Source organism: Lactuca virosa, chromosome 3, assembly GCF_052849685.1.
Source record: "Lactuca virosa cultivar CGN04683 chromosome 3, Lactuca_virosa_CGN04683_v6, whole genome shotgun sequence".
In the NCBI taxonomy this organism is placed as follows: domain Eukaryota; kingdom Viridiplantae; phylum Streptophyta; class Magnoliopsida; order Asterales; family Asteraceae; genus Lactuca; species Lactuca virosa.
The window spans coordinates 64,406,680-64,429,184 of record NC_136428.1 but is presented as its reverse complement, the minus strand read 5'-3'; the positions used below and the strand labels follow the sequence as shown (position 1 = coordinate 64,429,184).

At 37.6% G+C, this 22,505-nt stretch overlaps 1 protein-coding gene across 1 annotated transcript; it reads right to left on the bottom strand.

Moving 5' to 3' along the window:
* Nucleotides 1-11,835: 11,835 nt before the first annotated feature.
* Nucleotides 11,836-13,724, bottom strand: LOC145163598 (uncharacterized). The gene is made up of 2 exons (XM_079082417.1): nucleotides 12,781-13,724; nucleotides 11,836-11,881 (listed from the first exon to the last, which is right to left on the bottom strand). The coding sequence occupies exons 1-2, from the start codon at nucleotides 13,722-13,724 to the stop codon at nucleotides 11,836-11,838; spliced, it is 990 nt and encodes a 329-aa protein (XP_078938543.1).
* Nucleotides 13,725-22,505: the final 8,781 nt, after the last annotated feature.

Sequence of the window (22,505 nt, the reverse complement as noted above, 5' to 3'; positions counted from 1 at the left end):
GATTCCACTGACAGCAATATTGGAAAATGGATTTGATTCTTTCATTTGTGGTGTGTCTAAATTTACCAAATCAGGAAAGTTCCTCATCGCCGAAGTTTCAATTGGACCAAAACTTGGAATCATGCAAGTTGAATAGTATGATGAATGAGAACTTTGAAGCATTGGAAAATCAAGACTAATTACTTGTTCACATGGATGTGTGAGTCAAGTGAAGGACTAAAGGGATCGAGTACACATTCTTGTGCACTGGTCATGTCCACCACAAAGCTCGTTAAGACTATTTGATTTACTAAAGTTTAGTAAATATGGTTATACTTACAAGTTTAAGTATAATTCTGAAACATTGGAAAAGTCTCAATGTATGGCAGAACGAATGGGAAGAATGAAATTAGGCAGAAAGATAAAAGTTTCTCAAATCTGAAAAGATGGGAGAGTACCTTAGTATCATGTTTGTGATCATCTTAATGATTTAGAAATCATATCACAATTAGTCCTCTAAAGGTCATCTTAGTGCATTCTTATGACTAAGAAGAGGAGTCATGAATTGTTGAAATGGTTAGATCAGGAAGATGAGTCATACTTTGTTCCAAAACAATTCTTAGAGTCATACTCCAAGATTGTAACATGAGTGACATATCTTAAAGAAAGGTTTAAAACACTTGTCAAATGTAAGAGTAAAAGTGTCCTACTCTTGTACATTTGAAATTGGTAAGTTGTGATGTTTTGGATAAAACAAAGACCAACTAAGGCCAATTGTGTGAAGTGTTTGTCTTGATAAAGAATCCGCACTATCTCTTGAATATTTGGCAAGATAGTCTTATATGTCAAGAGGATAGTGGGAGTCTTAAAGATCCTAAAAAGAATTTCAAGAACTAATCAAGAATAAAACCTGAGGTTCTTCACTATCACACGACTTGAGGTTTATAACCTATCGTGTTGACATATTCTGTGCCCATTCCAGTTAAAGTTGGCTTTGCATAGGAGTTCTGAAAGTTCTCAATTGGTTGCATAACTACTTGGAAGCAATGGCAGGCCCTGTACTGCCAGGTGGCAAGAAGTTAAGATTGCATAAGTTCAGTCCATATGAGTTTGGATTTGTCATTATCCTTGTCTTGTGACTATGGTTTTGACGATTCACATGGATAAGAACACATACACCATAAAATCTAAGGGTCATAAGGTTTCTCTCTGATTCATGAAAAATGATGGTGAGGAAACACTTCCACCAAGTAGATTTGAAGCAGATGGCAAAAGGTCTAAACAATTGAGACTTTGATTACGGCATCCCTTTTCATAGTTCTGAAATTGTTTAGACACACATGCATGCTATCTAAGGAAAGGTGTATGATTTTGATAAAGTTTTATCAAAGCATCTCGTATCAGAAATCTGAACTTTGGTAAGAAAGTCAATAAAGTATTGATTTCTAGAAGTCCAGCTGATTTCTGAGTACATGTCAAAGCTAGTGGGAGCATAAGTGTTATGCTAATAATCATCATGTTAGTGGGAGCATGATAATTATTGTTAGTGTTGCAAGTTAGCAATGTTAATTATAGAAAACAAAAGTTTCAATTCGTGAGGCTGCAGGGATTGAAAAAGTTGTTTTGCTATAATTAAGGGAGAGGATATACTTCATTTCAGTTCGAAAGGCTTAGATTGAGACCTTAATCATCTTTAGTCAAGAATATATATATGAATTTCATGTTGGATTGGTTCAACTTAAGGAAATTCTATATATTGCGTTCTCAAAATTCGATTATGATTACAGCATCCCTCTTCATAGTCAAATTTTGAAAACATGGCAAATAAAAATATTGTAGCAAAAGACTGGTCTAGAATCATGTCTTTATGTGAGACATCATGAATCGTGTACCATTTGCTTTGGGTACAGGATCGATTGCATGTGCTATAATATTTGTCATTTCTAAATTTTTCCAAATGCCCGGAGGCATTAAGAAGGGAAAAGGTCTAGAATTGGATATGACTAAAATGATTAAGTAATTGTCAAGGACAATCTGAGGTTTACCAAAGATTGGTTGCTCAGGGACAGTTGGAAGTATAGTGCTAATTTTGGAAGGACCATATTGACATATTCTAAAAAGAGGCATCTCTTATTCAGAAGTGATAGTCAAAATGAGAATATGGAGTTGTCTCCATAGGTGGAAGTTATCTGTGTAAGATTAGAAAACTTAATGCAAGAAGCATGTCCAAAGCAATGTACTTTGAATATGAGACTTAGTTTCCATGGAGTTGATCTCCATTGGAATACCTTATAATGACTGTTGACAAGTCTTTGTGACTTTGTACATATTCATTACAGGACGGTCAGTGCATATAAGTATAAAATCTAAACAGATTTTGATAAATGATAGGAATTTGAAATTCTCACATTTTTCGATAAGGATTTGGGAGTGTGAAATTAGAATCATTGAAATTATGTTCAATTGGTTTATTTCACAAAGAAAGGATCATAGAAAAATATAGAGTGCATACTTGGTGTATGGCAAAGCTATTGTTTAAGAAAAACATAGTGTACATGCTTGGAGCATGGGACAACTAGTGTTTTTTAATTCAAGTATAAAGTTGATAAAACCGAAACAATGAATAATGAGTAATCAGTATGGTGATAAATAAAAGTGTTTATTTATATTCATAGGGTTTGATACCATATTTGATTCATTTATTCTTGTGTTTCACTTTGCATGTTTTGACTTCCAGAATAACTAAGTCGCTCTTCCTGAATGATTAAGTTATTCAAACCATCCACAGTCGGTCATATGTTGGAAGTAGATATGAATCAAGACTGTCATGGGTTGGTTTGTAGAGGTCTAAGTTGGTGGACAAAGTGGTGCTACAACACTCATGAGTGCTCATAAGTTCTGAGTATTGGATTCAACCCGCGCTCATTTGAATCACTTCATGGATTTTATCACGAGTGATCATGAGACGATAATATCTTATATTCTTCAAACCTAGAGATATGAGTTGTTACTATGAGTTGGTTATACATTGATTGCACGAAAACGCATTTGGTAACTCGATGTTATAAAACGTGCCTTTGTGTATGATTGAACAAGTAGTAGAACAAGCCATATGAGTCGAAGTTTATCCATTCCTTTTATGGGATAAAAGCGATATCTGTGGGCCCCTCGATGATTTAGCGATGACACATGTGAGTGCTTGGCCAAGCTAGGACTGATTTGATTTGTTCAATCAGTCAGTCATCATAAATCGAAAATCGGGAAACAACAAATGGACAGAGAGAATGATTATAATCCATGTCTCAGTCCATATGATATCTAGAATGGAGGAATATATGATCCCTTATCTAATGGACAAGTCATTGACAAGGTCAGAGTTCGACAACGGCTTTAAGAGCTACGATTGCCAGTTAGGTTTTGAAGTCATACTCAATAATAGTTTTAGACTTATCCAAGTGGGAGACTGTTGGATTAATGTCTAAGTCCATAACTATATTTGGTATGTACTTGACCCGACCCGGCATGGTCCATTTGGGTTGCACTTCACCGGCACAATTTATATGGATAGTCTTTTGAGAATAGTATATTTATGATTTATATTAATATATTATAAGTTCTAATATATTAATATGGAATCATATTATTTAATTAGTATTGATCAAGAATTAATTTAGAATTAATTAAGTGATCAAAAAGAACTAATTAAATATGGACTCTTATATATATGGAATGGGCCAAGTTCATTTAGGTTGGGCTAAGCTTTCATGGATGGTCCATGGAGCTTTTAACCCATGGATCCTATGTAAATGAAAGGTCATGGGTATTAGGGTTTACATGGATGTAACCCTAATCCTCCATAATATATAAAGGGGTCCTTGGCTCACAAAAATTGGCACAAGTGTGTGAAAATAAGAGTGGGCCGATTTTAGTGTGCATACATATTCTCTCAAGTTCTTCCAAGGTGTTTTGGTGATTTGTGATTCCATTTGAGGCTTCCACACTATTGGGGCTAAGCTCTTAAAGCTTGAAGACATCAAGTTACATCAAAAGGTATGTCATCTAACTAGAACTTTGTAGTATAGGTGCTTCATAATATGCTAGTTAGGATGAAACCTTGGAATAGTTAATATTTGCATGTATAATAGAGAAAACATAGATCCAAGGTTTATAGGGTTGCATGTACACCATAGGAGTGTTAGAATGCTCAAAACCCAACAATTTGTTCATTTCTGTATATGAGTAAGTCTTCTTCTCATGAGTGTATCTTTTAAGTCTACTTCATAGGAGTCTATCCTAAGAAGTCTGCATTATAGCTGCATTTTAGCAAGCTCTACTAGCTTCAACTTGGTTCTCTGTCATTCCTAACTATAACATCTTTTCTCATATAATAATATGAGTATATATCTTCTTCAACTAAGTACTCCACCTTACTCTAATAAGTAAGCCACTCAGCCTTTTCATAACCAAATAACCTATTTCACCATCCTAATCATGTATGTTAAAGTCGGCTTAACACACAATGGAAGTTCCATAAGGATGTGATAGTAGTCAATCATCACTCAGTATTATTAAATACTAAGTCTGAACATCTTGTATAGGGTTACTACTCGAACTACATACTACATCACAAAGTCTTGGCCTAATGAGTCTAAAAACTTCATTAGCCTTTCCTTTGATCTTCGTTTAATTCTTCTAAATCTTGTACCACATAAATTTCGATACTGTCAAAGTATTTATCACCATCTTCGGTTCTTCCGACTCTATACACAATCACCGCTTCAATCTGGACAACGGTGGAACAACTTCATCGGTTATGCCAAAACATTTATCTTGCCCAAACGTGTTTCAAATGCACATCTTTCTTCCAAAGATGTTATTATATTATCAAACATACTTTAAATGTATAATACCACTTTACAGGTAGTAATACACTATTTACGATAATACTTCATAAATATTATTTTACGATATCCTGCGATCGTTTATTTATAAACTTATCGATGTCAACTATCATAAGTCTCTTTATTACTTCGAAAAGTTTCATGTAAATTCTAATACATAAATTCTTAGAATTCTGAACATATAATTTTCTCATCTAAACCAAGGTCGGTAACAGACCTTAAACTTTATCAAGTAATAGCAATATAGCTAAGCAACTTAAGGCATGCTATATTTATTTATCATTTAGCACATCTTAGAATATAAGGCATATCCCCTCTTAATATTCTAGTGCTTGTGCCCATTAGGTATTCAACCTAAAGTATACCATATACATGTTGTATCATCACTTAACAATTCATGATTAAATCTAGAAATTCTCAAAATTTCTAGTTCACATAAACTAATTCTCTAAAAAAATTTTAAGTAACTTAATATCTTAGAATACTAGGGTTTATCACTACCCAATACCCACTTAAGTATTTCCTATGGTTTGTATCCATATATTTACAATGATTCAGTTCATATATTGAACTTCCAATAGTTTAAGTCTAAATACCAATCCATGAAATTTAGTTCACTTAAACCACTGCTCTGATACCATGAGTGAAAGAACCCCTTTCTTGACTTTCATATATCTGAAAGACCCAAACTTTCATACTTGACAATATAGTTACTTCAAAACATGCTACATGCATATTCATAAAATAATATTTTACATTGATAAAGTGATTACAAAAGATTGGATACAAACCGACTATGTTTTAATATTTTACATAACTACCCAGGATATTTTAAATTTATACAAACATAAACCGAAATACAAAAGTAATATTACAACTATTCTAAACCTTCCAACAGTATATGATTATACTGATTACTTATTCCCTAAAAATTTGCTAAACATGGAGAGGGTAAGCGGTGACGCTTAGTGAGTTCAATAATAGATACAATATAACGTTATGCTATATATATATATATACTTCAATATGGCAGAAGCAAAGAGGAACAAGGAACAACAAAGGCATAATGCGAAAATCTTTCCATATCAATCAATGAGACGTAACAATTTCCATACTTTATATACAATCGATAAAGCTTTGGCCCAAATGGCACAGAAGACATACAACTTCGAATTAACTTTTTGGTAGATTTCAGGCTTATAGCCCTGTCTAACCTTTTGCCAATACCATATAATAGAAATCATTCTCTTACGGAGACATGTTCTACATGGCCAGAGGCTACATACCAGTACCAATATGAATCTAAGACCTTTCACTGATCACATGGTCAAAGGTATTTCTTTTGCTATTAAAAATAACGAATAAAAATAACACGGAAAATACTCAGGAATATCATTTTGCTAGAATATTCAGGCTTTCAGCCTTATCTTAGAATATTGTCGAAGCCAAAGTGATGCCTATGTCATACACTTCATGGCTAACGGTTCATACCAATACCCAAGTGATGCCTATGTCATACACTTCGTGGTCAGAGGTAAAGCCTTGCTATAAAAATAGCGGAAATAATAACACGAGATGATACATGGAAAAACAAATAGCACATATAACACATAACATACAATTGTTCCTATATATTAAACTCACCTTGAAATAACCAGGCCCTGCGAGGGTTGGGCTTCGAAACCGAAAAGATAAATTTTTCGGGCTTCTCGGGAACTTCAGGGCATGTTTTGGGCGTTGGAAATAATCCCGGGGCTTCGGGGGATGTCAAAATAATAGAAATATTAAAAAGGGGGTGAAAATGGCAATTTTCCCATTTCTCTTGGGAGGGTTCGCAGCCCTCTTATTTATAGGGGGAGGTCCGAAGGCTCGGATCCGAGGCTAGGAGAGTCAGCAGATGCGAAGGCCACGCGGCAGAAGGAGCTTCATTCGGAGGCCAGACGTCGCACATGCGAGGAGGCCAGGTGCGAGGCTTGGAAGGGTGACACGGGGCGCGCATGCGAGGCACCAGCTCGTCAGACGCGTCATCGACTTCGGACAGATGGAAGCTCCTAAGTGGACCGAACTTCGGTCCAATGGGGAAAGAGGGTGACGACTTCGGACCAATCAGAAGGTGCCACGCGAGACTGCAGTCCAATAAGAAGATGCCACGTGGAGGCTGCATGCGAAGGATGACGTCGCAGCACTATTCATGCGAAATTTCTCGAAAAATGTGCGCAATCTTGTAAAATCCATAACTTTCTCATACGGGCTCCGTTTTTGACGTTCTTTATATGCACGCGTAGGGAAAATTATTTTCTACAACTTTCGTTAAGACTTCGTCGGAAAATTTTGACTTCATTTTTATATTATTATTTTTAACAGACAGGGACAGGAAAATCCGTTAAAAATTCATAACTTCTTCATTCGACGTCCGTTTTCGTCATACTTTTTACCGTTGTACTACTATTGACGAGACCTTCGATTCTCGTTTAGGTTATGTTGGCTAAAAATCACTCGCTCTAAAATTCGAGTTTTTAGCTGTCTACTGCTAAGCTGAAACTTCGAGTTTTTAGCTGTCTTTTTATCAAAGTTCTTGGTTTCACGAATACTACGACTTTCATTTAGATTACTAAGGATAAAAAGTAGTTTATCAAAAACTTACTTTTTACGTCATTCGGCACCGTGCCGGTTTGTCGCGGATCTTCGACTGGTCATAACTTCTTCGTTATAACTCGGATTTCGATGAGGTTTTTCGCCTACATGTTTCTAACGAGATTATCTACAAGTTTCAATAATAAAATTTTACTTATTTCAAATTTTATATTTTTGCTAAATTTCACTATTTGGCTTTTAATTGGAATCTCATAAGACTTCCAATATTTTATGAGTGATTCTAAACATAGTTTTACTTTATTTCTAGTAAAAACTATCTGTTAGAACTCGACACTCAATTTCACATAATATTTCATAATATTATTAACTTTTCAAATTACATAACACGATTTCAAAACGTGTATGTTACAAAACGGATGCCTCAAAAGTATGTGCCTGCTTCACCAGCATAGTATACTCCCATGGCAATCCCTTTGCATACAAATCAATCTTGATCAGTTCGTCCATAACAAGTAGCAGGGCGAACTCCATTTTATCAGTTAAAGCATTAGTGTACTCTTCCACCGACATTCTTCCCTTCGTCAAAGCGAAGAATTGATTCTCTAATTCTAGCATCTTCTCAGTTGAACAAAACTCCCTCTTGACATGGGTCAAGAATTCGTCCCATGTCTACTGCAGTGGCTTGTTGGGGCTCACGATCTTCCCTAAGTTGTTCCACCAATGAAGCGTTGTGCCCTTGAACTGCCTCACAACATAGGTGGTTTGTAGTTTCCCCGTGCAACTAAAGGTGCTAAGCGCCATCTCTATCTCCGAGATCTAGTCTATTACTCCTACAGGATTTTCCTTCTTGTTAAATGATGACGTCCTACAGTTTGTGAAGTCCTTATACTTGCAATCGCCTCTTGGTTCATCATTTCTCTGGACTTCTGCTAGCTCTGGTCCTTTATGACTTTCGGAGTCATCATTTCCTTCCTGGATCGTATCTGGATGAGAAGGAATTGGTACGTTGTTGACTTGTTCAACAACTACCCGCTCGTTAATCATAGATGCTCCTCCTCTAGCATTAGCTAGATCCTGAGCCAAGAGCTCCCTAAACAACATTTTCTCTGACGTTCTGAAGTGCTAGACCTCCTTCGTTATTGACGAATCTTCCGCTCCTAGTGATCGTCATATCGTTATATAGTCGTAGAGGAAAGTAATTTAATACGGCGATATATTACTTACTATATATATATATATATATATATATATATATATATATATATATATATATATATATATATATATATATATATAGACACATACACACACATGTTTAGCACATAATTAGCAGTTAAGGTATCTTCCTATATGATGCTAGTGCTAGTGTCTAACGCAACTAAGGCATCTATCCTCAAGTATTCTATCTCATACCTCATCGATCATACTTAGCTTCTAAGTTTAAGTCTAGAATTTTTCTAAATTCCTATTTCGCTTAAACTAATTCTCTGATACCAACTGTGACATTCCTCATTTTTGAAATTCTCAGTCAAATAAAAAAAATTTATGATAACAAAAGTTATTTTATTAAAACCTTGAGGATGTCGTTCGATCATATCTGAACATATGTTATAGTGTAAAATATAAAAGGTCATGAAACTACATATTAAAATCACATCTCTTTATTCCACTCAACATCCTAACTAGACTACTGCAGCCTTGGTTCCACTACCTGTTATTTTGGTCAAAATTGATCATGTGTAATTTGACCAAAGTATATGAGAGGTTGTGGTGTTAGTGTAATGTAAGTATCAAATGGTAATAAAAGTGAGACAGATGAGTTAAAAGGAAAGCCCTTGATCCTTTGTAGGATCTTCGACATAAAACCTTGGGAGGTGATAATAATCACATGCCTTGATGTATTTTATTGATTTAAATCTAAGATTACAAAGAAGATGAAGATAATATGAGTACCGGAGTAATGCTAAAGCTAATCGTGTATGTTGTGTTCTAGATACATGTGTTATTTATAGTCTAGTGTAAGTAACAAGAACTCCGGTAATTTTGGGATCCACCAGAATCAGCATAAGAATGTTATTTGACTTGGTATTTCGGGTCTTTTGCTTGGTAGTTTTGACTCTCCATTGAGAATGGTTCTTGTGTTGACTCGTTCTTCACATGTGAGAAAAATAAAGAAATATAGTCGTTACAAATGTTAGAAATCTTAGTGGTAATAGTCAAAATCCTGGGATGTGTTTAAGGATCTTGAGGCTTTAGAAATATTTGAGGATCCTAAATATGATTCAAGGATCCTGCCCCTAACAAATGTCCCCAAATTATACCTGCGAAAAATTGAGGTTACTTTTCTCATATTTCAAGGTATAATTTAAAAATAATAAATGAAAAAGATAAAAGAATTGAATTTTAAAACCTAATCGGATAGGGTTTATCCGCCCAATGTTAATCATCACGCAGTCAAATCGTACCCTCTCTCTTCTGCCATTAGGTTAAATAGGGTAAACTACTTAACTCCTTTTATCTTTCCTAACACCTCTTCGGCTACCTTCACAAGTAATTTCGTCCCTTTGTTTTTCTTTTGGACTATTCTTTTCTCTGATTATGGGCAAAAAGATGGTCCATTCTCGCGCCAGCGTTACTGCTCCTCCAAAGAATGAATCTGTCGATCAAGGGATTTTGGCCCATGATGAGGTATGTTCCTTCAATGACAAGGACATGCAGTACCTTAAGTCCAATGAAGCTTTTCTCTCTAATGCAATCTTCAGGTCCTTTCATCCTTCTATTCATCCTGATTTTGTTTCTCCTTCGTGGGTATGCTTCCATGAATATCTCTTTTTCTTTGGGCTTCAAATATCCTTTTTCGGGTATTGTTTCTGATTTCTTTCAAGCCACAAGCTTTCTTATGCCAAGAAATGACCATTATTTGGAGGATTTTGTAGTGTATTGAGCGAGTGAATCATTCCCATAATATAGACATTGGTCTTACTGAGTTACCTTATGTTTATGATCTCTCTAGTTTTGGGAGTTCTCATTTTTTGTTTAGGGTTTAAACTAACAAATCCCCTCTTGTCTTAAAAACCAAACACAACGATGGAGCCTGGAAGGAAAAGTTCTTTTTTGTGAGGCGAGACTCCATCGATGGTGGGGATCTCTTGCCTAAAGCTTAGGTTGAAAAGGGTAGGATCTTATTTATTGATCTTGAGGATCCAAAGGATTTACGCTTCTTATTTTGTTCTTGTTGATGCAGGTTACAAGTTTGGTGAAGCTTTTCCTGCTACTGAGGACACTGAGGATAAGGTGAGGCATTTTCTTGCTTTACCTATAGACATCAAATCATTCAAGCTTGAGTCTCCAAGTCTTCAAGAAGGTTCATTTACAACAACTTCGATGGCCATTGGTAAGGATCCTCCTTAGTGTTTTTATCATCAGGATCCTAATTTTATGGGGGTCCATCTTATTGTATAGGATCCAAAAATACTCGTTCTAGCGCTCGATTCATGGTGATGAAGGAAAAGGTCCCTCCTTCTCTTCCTCGTAAGAAGACTCATCTCGAATTTACTGTGAAGACCCTGATATCTCGCAAGAGGAAACCATATGATGCCTGAGATCTTGAGAATCTTGGAACAGAAGAGGTGCTAAAGAAGTTGATCTCCTTCTCTCAATCTGTGAGCATTCTTGTGTTCTTTTTTATTCAGTTTTACTATCTATTTACTGTGGTTCCTCTTAGGTTGTTGATCACGTCTCTCGCTCCGGTGAGGATCTCAAAGCCAAACTTGCTCAACCAGACCATGCTTTAAAGGAGAAGGAGCGAGTCAATAAGGAGCTCCAACAGAGAATGGAGAAGCTGTCCAGGGAGAAGGCTAAAAAGGAAAAGGAGCATGTGGTTAATATGGATGACATGATTGCTAACGTGTGGATGATTATGGTTGTTGTTGTCTGGAAGGCGAAAATTAAGCTTACAGAGGATCTTGAGAACGTGGGATCCTGGAATGTAGAAGGATGGCGTGAAGCCTTGAGCAAGTTGACTGGTGAGTCTGTCGGTGCCAATCAGGATCTTTCATCGCATCCTAAGGAATGAGGAGGAAATATGGAGGTGGCTCCGAGTGGTGGTGAACAATCCGCAACTTCAGATTGACTTATTTTAAAAACAATTTGAATAAATTTGGGTCTATAAAACAATATTTCACTATTTTATTTGTGGGGTTGGTGGGCAAACCCTTTTTATGCTATGGTTGCTTTATATTCCTTACTTGCATGGTTAATTTGCTTGATATTATTGTAGAGTTTCTGAGGATCCTTACATAGTCAGGACCCTGAAAAGTTCAAACCTTTTAAGATCTGATTAGCCCGCAATGATTAGTCATCAAACTGGGATCTTCAAATAGTTAACATCTTTGAGGATAATAAACCTATTTTATGTACAAAAAATAACTTTAAAGGATAGGTAGAAACTTATTGTCCTTAGAATTTGTGACCATTTGACTTAGGAGAAGTCTTTAAATCCTATATGATATTGAAGCTTCCATATAGAAAATATCTTTGCTTTAGGAGTTAATCAGGGAGGATCCTTGATCGGCCTCAACTTAGTGAACTCGAGAAGGATCCTGCCTTCAGAATCAATTGGAGATAACACCATCTTGGAGAAAAAACTAGGGAAACTCTTGTTTTGTATGGTAATGTCACAATCCCTGCACATTTTTAGGGGAGTATCCCAACTTCAATCAACATGTTAATGTTATAGTTCTTAGCAGATCACTGAGGAAAATCCCAATTTTAAGGCAACACGTTAGTGTTACAAGCTTTAGTAAATCACTAGGGAAAATCCCAAATCGGATGATAACATAAAACTGTTATAGATCTTAAGTTTTTTCTAAGGAAGATCCCAACTTTGGATAACAAGTAAGCGTTATTAACCTAATGAAATCACTGCGGAAGATCCTGACTTAGGATAACATGTAAGTTTTATAGACCTTATGTTTAAACATTAGGATCTTGACATATGTTCAGAAATAGAGGGTTTCGAAGTTACTAAAGCTTGAAATGATCCCCTTATTCACATCCCACAGTAAGATTTTGTGCGTCCACGTGAGGTGTAGAAACCTTAACTCGTATGAAAGAGGTAATTAACTCTTTAAACCGTAGAGGGGATTAAGTACCCTTAGTCGTAGGAGAGATGATCAATCTTTATTTGTAGTTATCTGGATAGGTACATATTGCAATCGTCGAGACTACAAAACCATGTATCTGTTGGGATCCCTGAATCCTAGGATCCTCTAATGTCAGGATCATCAAATGTCAGGATACCTACCTGTTAGGATCCTTGAATGTTAGGATCTTTGATTTCCTATGCAAAGCAAATGTTAGCTTGGGGTAGGCGTTAGCCTGGTTAACACCCCTCTGATTCTTAAGTCGGTATTGGCTTTCATAATAATAAAAAGAATCGGATAAGAGTAGAGGGTAGAGAGAGTGTACCTTGAGTTTGTTTGAAAATGATCGATAAAACTTACCATATGCTCTTTTTCCTTCTTTTGAATCAATGAGATAAGGTCCTTCCGATTTAGGTGCCAATTTACTTGCACTAGGATCCTTGGTATTTTGGAATATTTTCCTAAGTACCAAGTCACCTACCTGGAATCTTATGACTTTAATGTTCTTGTTATATGCTTTAGTGATCCTTTGTTGATGAGCAACAATACAGATCTTGGCAAGATCCCTGAGTTCATCAAAAGTGTCAAGATCTTGGGATAGGATCCTATCGTTGTTCTCTTGATCTTGCAGTTGATATCGTGCCGTTGGGATCACCACCTCAGTAGTGATCACAACATCCGTCCCAAACAAGTAGTATGGAGTTTGGCTAGTGGCTGCCTTTGAAGTGGTCATATCTGCCCATAGGATGAGAGGAAGTTCCTCTGTCCATCTTCTTTTCTTCTCATCTAACATTTTCTTTAGATTGTTGACTATGATCTTATTGTTGGATTCAGCTTGACCATTAGCTTTAGGGTGAACAGGAGTGGACATTATCATTTTAATCATGCAACTAGTGTAAAAGTCTCTAGTCCTTTTTCTTATGAACTGGAATCCATTATCGCATATGATCTCTGTAGGGATCTCGAACATAGTCAGGATATTACGTTTGATAAACGAGACCACTTCCTTGTCTCGTACTTGAACAAAGGCTTCAGTATATCCATTCTTCATTTCATGAATGACCTTTCCACCAAGAGTTTTTTGTAGCTTGACAACTATATCCATTCTTCATTTCATGAATGGCCAAGGGGAAATGATAGGATGCAACGGTTCTACAAGTTGATGTAGGATGTTGTTGTGTCTCTGGAAAGCATGACATTTTTGGGCATACAAGAGAGCGTCCTTTTTCATTGTTTGCCAATAGTACCCGGTCCTTAATGCTTTGGAGCATAAGGATCTGCCCCTAGTGTAGTTGTCACAATCTCCTTCGTGTATATCTTTTAGGACTTCTGCAGCTTCGTGATCTTCTAAGCATCTAAGGTATGGACCTGCCATGGATTTCTTGTATAGTCTTCCTTGGATTATCATAAATCGTGAGACCCTCATCTTAAATGCTGTCTCGCTTTTTTCCTCTTTGGGGATTGTGTCATTTTGGAGATACTCCTCTATAGGCTGGATCCAAGATTTGGAGTGTTGCAGAGGATCCTGAATGTTGAGATTCTGATGAACAGGATCCCAGGGAAATGGTTGAGGGTCAGGATCATCGATTATTGCCACGTCGTTGTTTCGCCATGGTGATTGGGATCATCTGGTTTATTAGAGGGTCCTTATATCGTTGGGATTAATATATGGGTTATAGGAATCCTAACTTCTGGAGGGATATTAAGGGAAGATCCAAGGTTGGCTAGTGCATCTGCCTCAATATTTTCTTCTCTGGGAACTTGGTTTAGGCTGAAAGTTTCGAATTCGGAGGCCAGCTATGAAGAGGATTTGTAGGTATAGTGCTAGTCTTTTGTCTTTCACTGCATAGAATCCATTAAAATGATTAGTTAATAATAAGGAGTTAACAAATACCTGAAGATCCTTGATTTGAAAATCCTTGGCCAACTATAATCCCATGATCAATGCTTCGTATTCAGCTTCGTTGTAGGTTGCATCGAATTTGTAGCTAATTGGTTGGGTTATGATGTCCCCCTGTGGCGATTTTAGTATGATCCCTAGGCATGTTCCTTTAAAGTTTGAGGATCCGTCAATGCATAGTGTCCATGTTTTCATGCTTTCTTCCTTTTGGAGTTCTTTGCTCTCCAACTCTGCTTCAGGTTGTAGATCATCACTGAAACGAGCCACAAATTAAGTCTGTTAATGCTTGTGACTTTACTGTTGATCTTGGTGTTGGGTTTTGAGCATTCTAACACTCCTATGGTCTACATGCAACCCTAAATACCTTGGATCTATGTTTTCTCTATTATACATGCAAATATCAATTTTCCAAGGTATTGTTCTAACTAGCCTAATATAAAGTACACATAATATAAATTCTAGTAGAATTACATACCTCTTGTTTGGTGCTTGATTCCATGGAGCTCAAGAGCCTAGTGCCCCAAATATGACACCTCAAATGGTTCACACAACACCATGAACATTTGGAATAACTTGAGACAAAATGCACACTTCATGAAATCGGTTTGCCCTCACTTATTTTTCTAGTGGCCGATTTTTGCACAAAATAAAATGCTTATATAGTTGTTACAATTAGGGTAAACCCTAATTGTCATGGATTTTCATTTCCTTGGATCCATGGGTTCAAATACACCATGGAGCATCCATGGAGCATCCTATGGGTTTTATCCCAACTTCATAATCCATGGAGCAATAGCCCACTATATAAGTATGGATGATTTACACAATCAACCCATATATTTAATTAGTCTTCTTTTGATCACTTAATTAATTCTAGATTAATTCTTGATAAATACTAATTAAATAATCTTATTAATATATTAGAACTTATAATATATTAATAAACCTTAAGTGTTATTTCTCTCATTTTATTCTATCCAAATGCATGATGCCATGCAACCCAAATGGACCATGCTGGTTCGGGTCAAGTATATACCAATTATAGTTATGGACTTAGACACTAATCCAACAGTCTCCCACTTGGATAAGTCTAATAACTATTATTGCAAGTACGCCTTCACAACCTGACCAGCAATCGTAGCTCTTAAAAGCTGCTGCCGAACTCTGAACAAGTCAATGACGCGGCCATTAGATAAGTGATCATATATTCCTCCATTCTAGATATCATATGGACTGAGACATGGATTATAATCATTCTCTCTGTCCATTTGTTGTTTCCCGATTTTTGATTTATGACGACTGACTAATTGAAAAAATCAAATCAGTCCAGGCCCGGCCGAGCACTTACATTTTGTCATCACTAAATCATCGAGGGGCCCACATATATCGCTTTTATCCCTTTGAGGGTAAAAGGAATGGATAAACTTCGACTCATATGCTTGTACTGACTACTTGTTGAATCATACACAAAGGCACGTTTTAAAACATCGAGTTACCAATGTGTTTACGTGCAATCAATGTATAACCAACTCATAGTCAACAACTCATATCTGTAGGTTTGAAGAATATAAGATATTACCGTCTCATTATTCACTCGTGATAAAATCCATGAAGTGATTCAAATGAGCGTGGGTTGAATCCAATACTCAGAACTTATGAGCACTCAAGAATGTGGTAGCAACCACTGCTATGTCTAATGCACATTAGACAAATCATACAAGCCAAATTCATGACAGTCTTGATTCATATATACTTCCAACATATGACCGACTGTGGATGGTTTGAATAACTTAGTTGTCACACCGCAAAACCGGAACGGCGGAAACGTTCTGGGGTGGAGGACGTCATGTCAAGTACCACAACATATGTAGTATAGTAATCAAAGTACAACAACCATTGCATTAATAGTAATAATTTTACATAGGTTACATTTAGCAACAACATCAAAAGTAAATACAGAGAATAACATAAGATGCAGCTTGGTACTAGGCTGACTTCGCAAAAGCTCCCGGAGTGTACCTGTCTATTGATGACCTGAGAATACAAGTTATTTTGAAAGCGAGTATCAATATTTTAATGCTGGTGAGTTCATAAGTATTTAATGACATTGGTATAAATACGTGTTTTACTTCAAAATAATCTCACACAATGATGGTGATTAGAATTTACAGAGTATTAGTATTTCTCCCAGAAAATCCTATATTTTCTAATAAAAGTAGTCTTATACCAAGACCCAATCGTTTTATGTTTAAGAAGCATTTTCCCTTAAAGGTACTATCATTATCAAAATATAATTTATACTTTAAAGAATATGTGAGAAGATCACATTCAAAAGTAATAGGGAAAATAATATTGTTACCTCAGCAGTAACACTGCTGGCTAAAAGTATATAAAACATAGACTCCAGGTGTTATTGAATGATCAGCACGCCTCGGAGAGTCTAAAAGAATGAAATACAGACTTCAGGAAGTATTAAATGAACAATACGCCTCGGAGAGTCTAAAACAAGGAAATACAGACTCCAGGAAGTATTAAATGAACAATACGCCTCGGAGAGTCTAAAACCAGGAAATACAGACTCCAGGAAGTATTAAATGAACAATACGCCTAGCAAAGTCTAAAAGAATGAAGTACAGACTCCAGACGGTATCAAGTGTGCAATACGTCTAGCAAAGTCTAAAAGAATGAAGTACAGACTCCAGACGGTATCAAATGAGCAATACGTCTAGCAAAGTCTAAAAGAATGAAGTACAGACTCCAAACGGTATCAAATGAGCAATACGGCTAGCAAAGTCTGAAAGAATGAAGTACAGACTCCAGACAGTATCAAATGAGCAATACGTCTAGCAAAGTCTAAAAGAATGAAGTACAGACTCCAGACGGTGTCAAATGAGCAATACAGCTAGCAAAGTCTAAAAGAATGAAGTACAGACTCCAGACGGTATCAAATGAGTAATACGTCTAGCAAAGTCTAAAAGAATGAAGTACATACTCCAGACGGTATCAAATGAGCAATACGTATAGTAAAGTCTAAAAGAATGAAGTACAGACTCCAGACGGTATCAAATGAGCAATACGTCTAGCAAATTCTAAAAGTAAATAAAAGGGTGAATGTGAACTCGTATATAACCATGCTGATTGACGATCGAATACCTGATGACCCTCCAGGTCACACGTAGTATGGTGACATTATGTCACCCCTGGGCCTATTCGGCTCGGCCTGTAGCTAGCAGTCGAGATGTGGGAGTGTCTGTCCCGTATAGATCTATACACATGATGTCCACTCTCCCTCCAGGAGACTCTGGTTACAAGGTGATAGCGCTAGGAAGCGTCGTATCGGAAAGTAGTACTCACATTCTATTTATAGTATTAAAGTAATGGTATAGACTCACGAATGAACTGTCTCCTGTGTAATTCTTCGTACTAGAAAGAGTAAATAGAATCTCCTAACTATTCCTATAATAGTTACTAGTATTTTAGGTATATGAATAATGGAAGGATGCCTTTGCTACCCAAAGGAAATGAACTGGCTGATAGAAATTTTATGATTATATATGTATACATGATATATAACTAATATTTAAACGACCTTCGGACGGATAACTGATACCCTAAAGCCACATCCAAACAAGGAAAAGGAGTTAGAGGGAGCTAGCCTTCCTAAGTCCTTTAAACATTACTTATATAACTATACATATAAAGGCATGCATTTGTCAATATGAAATTATAAAAGAAATTTTGGTAAAACCTTTGGAAAAGCTTTAATAATCTAAAAAGGGATATTCATACTTTAAAAGAGATTTGAAAACAAGATTTGAAAACCTTTAGCTCAACTTGTATCCCCCCATAAAAGCATTTAAAATCATTTAAAAGGTTGATTAAGGGGTATGAACTCACCTGACGTGGGTGATTCGGATGAACGGATGGTATAGGATGCTAAGTGTCAAGTGAGGACTCGAACACACACGCAAATCCTATTTAACATGTAGTGATACATTTAAGTATCTAATTAGTCATTTAATAACTAATTATGCAAGTAAAGACATCCTAATACATGAAAACACTTTGCTACAAGTGCTAGGAGTACTAAGGGTTGCATATAAAGAGAGTATGGCCTCACATTGGAGTTTACTCCTCAAATGGTGGCCCTTGGGGGTGTTTACGGTTTCTGGACTACTTCCCCCATGAGTTTACGGCCGTAAACTCATGGAAGTGGTGCCATTGGGTGTTCAAAAGTCTTATATCACTCAAGGAATTAAGCTAGACTCAAATCAAGGGCTTAGGAAGTGACTAGGGCTCCAAATGGACCCTTAGTGGAGTTTGAGGTCGTAAACACATGAGTTTACGGCCGTAAACTCATGTTTGCCCACCCATTTCGTGTTTTGGTGTTTCTAGGTTAAGCATGCAAGGTTCTAGTCATTTATACAAGCCATAGGAGGTGTTAGGGGCACAATATCACCCCTTTATAGAGTTTACGGCCTAAGGACCATTTCCTTATGAGTTTATGGCCGTAAACTCTATGTGGACATGGTTTCTTTGATGTTTAAGGTTCCTAGTTCAATGGTGGTTGGTTCTAGGCTAAGTTATGGGCTTAAGGAAGGAAGAAAGGGCAACTTTGCACCCTTAAAGGGAGTTTACGGCCCAAGAACATGCCTTCGTCGTAAACTCTATTCCAACCCATGTTTCTTGATGATTCTAAGGCCTAAACATGTTAAACCTAATGTACAACGAGTTAGAATAAGAGTACTTACGATCTAGGAGCTTGAATGGTCGTTTTTGGCAAAGAACACTAGTGTGTGTTCTTGGTGAAACTTGAAGATCTATGAAAACATGAATTTCATGGATGAAAACATGTAAGATCACTAGTTCAATTAGGATAACTGATAGTTAGGACGAGAAACTTACGAGTTTTGGAGATCGGGGACGAAGAACGGGATGATAGTTGAGAGGATTTGAGCCAAAGGAAAGGGTGGAATGAACAAATGGCCAACTTTCCACCATATAAGGTGGAGTTTAAGGCCCACATGGAGTTTACGGCCGTAAACTCCCATGTGGTGGCCGTGAACTCTAGGTAGATGTGTTTCCGGCCCGTTCGTTGTACTATAGCTTCGGCAGATAAACCCCGACACTTATCCCTTAAGTGTCCAAGGGTCGGAACGCTCTAACAGACTCTAAATTATGCTAATTGATAGCTGGAATAAGTCTGACACTAATTTGGGTTGACTGGCTGAGCTTTCAAAGCAATAGAAAATTTTAGGTTGTGACATCATCCCCCCGTTAGAGGGAATTTCGTCCCGAAATTAGAGTTTAGGCAAGGAAGTAGGTATGAACAATCAAGTAAAGAGATGAGGGTACTTCCTATTCGATCGGTCCTCGCGCTCCCAAGTGACTCCGGTCCACACTTGGCGTTCCAGTGAACCTTCACGATTGGGATGCGGATTCGTTTCGTTCGCTTGGCCTCTCGGTCCATGATTTCTACAGGTTCTTCCACGAAGTTGGGGTTCTCAATGGTTTCAACCTCGACGAGTGGGGTTTCGAGGGTCACGTCGGACAAGTACTTTTCCAAGTCTAAGATGTGGATAGATTTGGGTGGAATTTATGGAATTCAAAAAGTAGTTGAGGTCTGACGGGGGTTGGACCAATTCTTATCAAGAATTTCTGATGGTCCTAAGCTCTTGGAAAGGTAGAGCTTTTCAGTACTTAGAATGTAATGTACTTCTATGGTGAGATCATCGCTGGCGTGATCGCCATTTTGAAGTTCCAAAAGTTCTCTCTTACTGAGGGTGTAGTTCTCCGAGTTGGTTCTTAGAAGGCTCAGGTCTTCTTCGGATTCGTACTTCCTAATGGTTGGCTTTCGGAGGTTTTCTGGATCATCGGAGGTAATGGCTATATACTGGTACCTATTGGTTATGTGGCATCTATCTCGACCTAGTGTAAAATGGACCTGCACTTCTGACTCTTGAGGTGTTTCTAACGGAAACTCTCAAAGTCGGTGTGATAGGGGGTTTTACCAGACGATGCTTTCACAGTATGATTCCTAACCGGAAAGAATCATTCTCTTACTCGCTTCGCTGTTTCATGGATAACAGTTTCTAGTCAGGGCTATCTTAGCCCTTAGAGATTTTCTGGAGTGCTGGACTAATTCAGGAGGTGGTTCTACTATCTCTTTAGGGATAGTATTCCTTGGACACCTAGTAGTCCAACAAATCTCTACGACATGCCCTATTCTCAATGAGTTGGCTCCCTCCAGTTTGTAGCAAGCGCGTGTTCTTGCATAACCCATCGACTAACACCTAGACTGGTGTCGAGTCTACAATCTCTTTATGATCCGGGTTATAAGGCTTAACGCAACATACCATTTTACTTTATTCAAGTATGCTTGGTTGCGGAGGTGGTTATGTGGTTCTTAGCGTCCTAGTATTAACTTCGGAGAATGCAGTCTATCGTCTACAGGGCGACGGTGACTTTTCTCGCATGAGGAGACGGTGTGTCCTAGGCACTATTCGTCTGTAACTGGATGGACGAAGTGCCTGAGTATTGCGAGTTTCCCTTGCAACTACTCTTCCGGTGTTACCGGGATTCTCCTTTTAGATTTAATCTAGATAGAAATGGATTCTGCTACACAGAACCTCTAATTTCTTCATCCATTCTCCCCATAGTTTAACCTGTCGAATCTTTCTGGTTTCTGGGCTCACTACTGAGATGCTTAATTTGTGGGATTAAGCGTAAATGGATGGTCTTTTGACTCTTACGACTTGAGTTACCTTTCCTAACCGAGGGTGTTAGCTACTATGATGGCTTAACCGGGATGACAACAAATTTTGAATTTGTGGTCATTTTAGTAGCTCAACCCATAGTGGTTCTCTTGACTCCAGCTCCTTTTCTATGGGATAGGATGAAGGGTCTTATTATAAGGTTCGTCGTAGACCTCATACTCGGCTTAATCACTAATACTTGGTGTATGCAAGTCGTATATAATTGAGATTTGACGGGATGTTCAGATGTGTGGCCCCACCCCAGACCCACAACCCAACGAGGAACAGGGAGTAGGGAGGAAGCACACATCTTAAATCTTATTGATCTAAATTATATACCACTCTTATGCATATACTCAGTAATAGTAAGTTAATCCCATGAGTTCTTTCTCTTGATTCACGAACCTGATTGTGTGGTGCGGACGACCTTTTTGGAGGATCTATCGAGTAGGTTTCGGGCGGTTGTTGTCTTCTGGAGAATCTGCGGTGTCTTCCGCTTCTGGTTTTAATGTCTAAAGAGGGGTTGGTTAACAGCGCGTGGTACCCTTCTCCTGGGTACTTCGGAAGGTTTGGATAAGAGAGACGACTGACGGATCGCATTAGGTTTTCTTATTAGGTTCGGAAGAACCTTTATTTGACGCATATGCTATGGTGAAAGTTCTCTTTACACAGCACTAGGAATTTTCACATGGTCTCACCAAGTCGAACCATGATTGACGGCAGTGTCGATTTTAACAAACATCGACATGATATGGAATGAAGATCGATAGGACCATGTGCTGAACAGGGCACACAAGTTCTTAGTGTCTCGGGTTTCGTCCATGGTATCACTATCGCGGATACTCGGACCGATAGAATTGACGCGGAACTCTAGGGGGTCCTGATGTTTTGGAGTAATGTACTTTTCATGAATGGATTTCTCACGAGGCCTCTCTATAATCGCCTAGTATACACTAGTCATGTATAATTAAGATTAAAAGGACTGTTGACTGAGCGACTCCGCCCTAAATCCACAACCCAACGAGGAACAGGAGATGAGGCAGCATCACTCACTCGAGGTCTATCAATCTTAATTATAAATGGCCTTAACGTATATATCAAGCCATCACAGCTTTACCTAATGGGTTTTTGAATTCTTACAACAGTGCTGCGACTTTCGCCTTAACGAGGGAGTAATTACAATTAGAATTGATTTATTTAAAGTTCTCGGTTAGCTACTTAGGATTGAGAG

Excerpts from the sequence above, each read along its gene's own strand:
- LOC145163598 (XM_079082417.1), bottom strand. The coding sequence starts at position 13,724 with ATGGATATAGTTGTCAAGCTACAAAAAACTCTTGGTGGAAAGGTCATT. Across the intron at positions 11,882-12,780 it reads ACATTCAAGGATCCTAACAG|GTTTATTATCCTCAAAGATG; the intron begins GTAGGTATCCTG and ends TACATAAAATAG.